The 5,758-nt window shown below is 43.5% G+C and overlaps 1 protein-coding gene across 1 annotated transcript; it reads left to right on the forward strand.

Moving 5' to 3' along the window:
• The first annotated feature begins 959 nt into the window (after positions 1-959).
• LOC136501671 (DNA damage-binding protein cmr1-like) lies at positions 960-4,942 on the forward strand. The gene is made up of 4 exons (XM_066497187.1): positions 960-1,950; positions 2,619-3,022; positions 4,209-4,307; positions 4,394-4,942. Exons 1-4 carry the CDS (start codon positions 1,021-1,023, stop codon positions 4,623-4,625), a joined length of 1,665 nt encoding a protein of 554 aa, XP_066353284.1. The 5' UTR covers positions 960-1,020; the 3' UTR covers positions 4,626-4,942.
• The last annotated feature ends 816 nt before the right edge of the window (positions 4,943-5,758 follow it).

Genomic DNA, 5,758 nt, shown 5'->3' on the forward strand with positions numbered 1-5,758 from the left:
AAATCGGTTAGATCTAGGATACAACCGGTAAGTAATAACAGATTACAGGAATCACGGGATCAAGCATATCCTAACAGATCTCATAGCATCTTCAGGATATCGCCCTTGATGTCTTGCGGTACACGCCGAGCAGTACCGTGCACCATAAGCCTTGGTCTTATGGGCTGGATTATCCCTGACGGCATAGCCCATGTAGTCTGTTATGGATATCCGAGGTCATAACCCCCTACAATACGCCATATGCTTAACAGTGACAAGCCACGCACAAAAATTTATAACATATTAGATCAAGCTATGATTTCTTGGCATGCAAAATCAAATAAAGATTGCGTCCTAAATTATTTTCAGCATGAAGGTAGAGTATGTGTTAATTTAGGTAACTAAGAGCAATTTTTTTCCTTAACATGTCGATTGTGTAATAAGAAGATAAGCTAAAATCAAAGATATATAGAATAATAAAATGAGGCTAATATTCTTGGCACCGTGGTCAGCATTGCTGCTGCCACATACTGCTCACCTGGCAGCTGCTGTAGCAAATGAGATGTGATAATCACTCTCTCACCTCATTAAATTGGACGGAAATACTGATGAGCATTATATTATACAGATATTATCAAATAGACGACCGTAGGCAGGGGAGCCCGGGCAGCAGCCCAGGTGGCCAGGCCTTGGCTCCACCCATGCGATAGATGAAAATAGGGATGAAAACGGATTCGGATACGAACGAATATCATCAATATTATATTTATTTTTATATTTTTGTCCGAATTCGGATTCGAATACGGATAGTGTCAACTATATTGAATAGGATACGATTGGATATCAACGTCATAAATATACGATTTGAGTATTCAGATACGAATATAGTATCGGATGTTAAATATCTGAACTTAGATACAGACAGATCTCAACCCCTCTAAACAAATTTTTCGAATACAATCGAAAAATATCCGTACCGTTTTTATCCCGAGACGAAAAGAAAGGGATGAGTCGGGTGCGAGTCCTGCACCCTTGAGAATTATGAGTCGACTTGATGATTCGGTTTTAGGCTACGTGGTCTTCTCTCTTGGAGGAGTCGCCCCACCAGTGCCCTTGCTGCTCCTCTTTTTTCGGGCCCTACGGCGCGCCCCTTTCCCGCCACTCACCTCTCCCCGTCGCAAAACTTCCCGCCATCCCTCGCAGTCCCGCCGCCTCGCATCCAAGCAACTTCCTCAATTCTTCCCTCCCTCGCCACGACCCAACCACGCCGCCTCCAACAGCTTCCAGAATATTCCATCCACCAAAATGGCGTCGCCGCCGCCGGGGGCCGGGCTTACTGACTATGAGCGCCGCCGCGAGGAGAACATCCGCCGCAACGAAGCCATTCTCGCCGCCCTCCGCCGCAAGGCCGCCGAGCTCTCTGCCTCCTTCAGCCCCACCCTTTCCTCCCCAAAGCGCCCCAAGAAGCAGCAGCCCCGAGCGAGAACGGCCAGCCCCGTCGTCCTCCGCCGCTCCTTGCGCACCCGCGGCATCCCCCCCGGCGAGTCCTCCGCTTGTGCTGACGCTAACACCTCCCGGGCAACGCCACCGTCCCCGACGAAGCCCCGCACCACACGCTTCTCATCCTCCCTCGCCTCCGCCCTGCGAGACGCCACCGCCGCAGAGCCCTCGCCATCGCTCGAGAGCGGGATCTGCGCGGCTGACGGGTTCGACGCCAGTAGGGAGGTGGTGCTCCGGCCCGTGGACGTGAGGAAGGTGGTGCCGGGCCGGATATTGTCCGTGCGGATCCTGCCGCTGTCCGACCGGACTGTGGTGGTCGCCGGGAACGTGCACGGGCATGTTGGGTTCTGGGATGTGGATCGTCTCGTGGAGGAGGATGAGGATGGCGATGGTGTAGACGGGGTGTTCGAGTATTTTCCCCACAGGGGGTCTGTAGGGGGCATTGTGATGCACCCTGCCACGCCGCAGAAGGTGATTGTTTCTTCTTTTGGCACTTGTGATAATGTTAAAATTACTATCTATTTTGTCATTTCTTTTTCTGTTTATGTGGATCCAACGTTGCTGCATTTGTTTGAACAATTGGTACTTTGGCTATACAAGTTTGTACGTGTTGGAGCAAGTAAACTGTGCGGCAACTTAGATTGCCTGAGATAGCTAAGCTGATGGATAAATGGTGTTTTATCATATAATAAGGCACGTCAAGTTTTGACGAGGAGGGGGCATGCTGGGGCTATACACTCTAGCAATGTTCTACCTAATGGACTGAGGGAGAAAGGCAAGGAAAAGCTAGGAAATGAGGTTAAGCAAGACAGAATGTCCTTTTAGATTGTACCAGTGATATATGCCTCATGAAAGTTTAATAACCATTGGCAGCAAATCATCCTCTGTGTTATGTAATCTAAAGTAAAAACTCCTTTTTCCTGAAAATGTCCAATATGGATGTAAAGCTGGTGCTAAAATCCATATCTGCCTTGTTTAATTTTGAGTGTTGGCTACCATATGTAGCTTCTCACAAGACAGATGATAGATTAGGCAAATACTGCTGGCATGTTTATAGGACAGTACAGTTTTCCTATATGATAACTTTTATTATTTTAGGGGTTTCTGATTCTGCTATCTATGATAAACTGTGCTTGCAGATTTACAGCTCTAGTTATCATGGTGAAATTTGTTTCATGGATGTTGAGAAAGAGAACTTTAATACGATCCACTTGTGTGACTATCCCATTTTCTCGCTTTGTCAAGCACCAAATAGTCCCAGCTCTCTATATTTTGCCGAGGGAAATGAATTAAAACTTTTTGATGCAAGGACGGGTAAGGTACCAACTACATGGAGTTTACATGATCATAGAATCAACTCAATAGATTTTCGTCCAGAGAACCCATATATATTTGCCACAAGCTCGACAGATCGAACAGTTTGCATATGGGACATGAGAAGGATGAAAAAGAAGGGTCCTGAGAGCTTGAAAGTTTTGGAATACAACAAAGCCATTCAGTCAGCTTATTTCTCACCCAGTGGCAATATGCTTGCAACAACCAGGTGCTCATTTTTCCTAACCATTTATATGTGCTACTTTGGCCGGCAACAGTATTATTCATTTTCGTCCCTTTGTTTGTAAAAAGGATCAACGTGTTTGGTTTAACAATGAACATGTATCTTAAATTGAGCCAGTATACCATGGCTAAATGCATATTCTACATATCATCGATACATGTAGTCTGATTTGCCAAGTCAAACACCTGCATCTGAGTTAGACTGTCATCCATGTCAGATTTGTGTGGCATTTCCCATGTCCAATCATAATTTTCGACTTGAACACTCAAGTCCATATTGCATTCCTCTCATTCCATGACCGTGTAACACAGGTGCTGATACACTGCTTGTTTTAAATTGTTAGCTCACTGACCTTATCTTCTTAACATTTGTGAGCTTTAAGCTTCTTTTTGTGATTTTTAGCCTATAATGTATCCTGGGATCTCTAGCTTGGGTGCAGGAGTACTTGGCAAGAGTAGTACGTTTCAGTTATAGACAATACACATCGTGCATTTGCTAAGCTACTATAGGTATATTCCTAGCACATTCAATGGCTGCGCATGGCAGATCTATTGCTTGGAACTAAATAATAGGAACATTTTTTTTTTGCTGAACCTCTGTTTTATTTCTCTCAAGGACCCTTCTCCAGTTTAATCGAAGGACCCCCTCATAGTGATGCTGGTAAAATATTTCCCTTCTACGATCAGTTTAAATAAAAGTAGTAGTACATCAATGCTCATCTCAAAATTAACAAGAACATGCATTGCACGTATTTCATTGAGAGAAAGTGGAATGCAACCAAATGTCCAAGAATCCAAATTATAGCATTAACAAGCAGGGGCCAGTGGCCCTGCCAAACAAGCATTTTTAAATTATTATAGATGCTATTGGTATTATATGTGGTTGCACATCAGAGCTTTAACGTGCTTTACTAAGGTTTATGCCTTTTATTAACCTTTTGGAGCACATAAAAGCAACACTCATCAATTAACTATTAGTGTGGTTGTCTTGCTGAAGTTGCTAAAGAATGAGGGGCTACATATGTTTTCTTATGCCTGTCTGTTAATCTGGTCCAGCATAGTTTCTGTGCTGTTAGCACCTCAACTTGTTATGCAATTTTCACAGATTTATATTGACACAAATCACAATTTTTTATTGTTACATTGAATGACCTTATTATTACTATTTGCAGCCTTGATGACACTGTCCGAATTTTCAATATGGATAACTTTGATGACTCATGTATTCTTAAGCATGATAACAGGACAGGCAGATGGCTATCCACATTCAAGTATGATGAGTTTCACACCTTGTCGCATTCTTTAGTGAGTAACCCATTATTATTTTTAGTGATGAAACTTAAATCCATGCTTGCAGAGCAATCTGGAGCTGGAATGACAGCAATCTATTTGTTGGGAACATGAAAAGAGCAATAGATGTTATCTCAGTTGATCGCAGTCAGAAGAGCCTCTCGGCTTCATACATGGCATTTCTTGAGAGTGAACACATGACAGCCATCCCATGCCGGTTTACGCTACACCCCTGCAAAGTTGGCCATCTGGCTGGTGCAAGCTCTAGTGGTAAGGTGTTTCTCTGGACCAGAGCTTGAAGCAGGGAGATCATCGACTGACTGGGCTGTCCTCGGCCTGTTGCTGGCCCTGCCCTGCCCTGCCCAAGTTCCTGACCGTGGAGATCCTCATCTCGCGGTTGTGTACTAATGATTGTTAGCATTATCCTGATATCAAAATGTATAAGAGTTTGCACTGCAGGAACCATTTGGTGTTGTGATGCATGTGGTTGTTCGGATCAGTAGAATTGGAAATTGGTTTTCCTAAAACAATGTTTGATCAGGATTGTTATGAAAAACGTGTTATTTAGGTTGTTAATTTGCTAGGTTTGAGGTTACATATTACGTTGTTTGGATAGCTTGAGCAAAAACGAGTTTAGTACATCGTCTCTGAGCAACCAGGCGATTTTAATTGGATATATTGGAACGGCTTGGTACTAGCAAGTTACCTTATCAATCATCTAATCAAGTTGGCATTCAAATCCACCAACTTGATCTGATAAAAATTTAAAACTAGGAATCTTGTGCAAGAACGTGGCTTCCACAGTTCCACTAGATGACATGCTTCATCCTCCGTCAGATAGGCCATCGCAGCATTGATTGTTCGTGATGAAAGCCACCAAGCATAAGTTGCCTAAGCAACCCATTTGTTTATGTGCGACATGCTTCATCAATCATCACTGCATTGCTCCCTCTATCAGATAGGCCTCTACAGCTTTATTTGTTCGTGATGAAAGCCACCAAGCATAAGCTGCCTAGGCAACCCGTATGTTTATGTGTGATTGCCTGATCGCACCTGCCACTTAAGCGTTTAGTGATTGAAGCAACCTGCTAATATTGTAGTCGACTAGATATTCGTTCGTGTGAACATGGCTGCATGCTGCAGACCGTGTATTACTCCTTTTCATATTTGCATCATGAACAGTTTAGTGCTTCAGATGGAAACAACTGTTTTGCAAATTGCAAGTAATCTAGACAGAATCATATGGCCTGTAAGGACTGCAATTTGTGTTATCGGTTCAATTCCTGTTATTGGAAGTATATATCTCTACGAGAAAGTCCATATACACTTCATAATACAGATTGACTCGAATGACGCTGGTAGGTCGCCGTGAAACGCGCTTAATTTTCTAGTTGTCTTGAATAGGAGAATTTTCAACACTCAGTATACGGTA

This window comes from Miscanthus floridulus, chromosome 13 (genome assembly GCF_019320115.1).
Source record: "Miscanthus floridulus cultivar M001 chromosome 13, ASM1932011v1, whole genome shotgun sequence".
Classification (NCBI taxonomy): Eukaryota; Viridiplantae; Streptophyta; class Magnoliopsida; order Poales; family Poaceae; genus Miscanthus; species Miscanthus floridulus.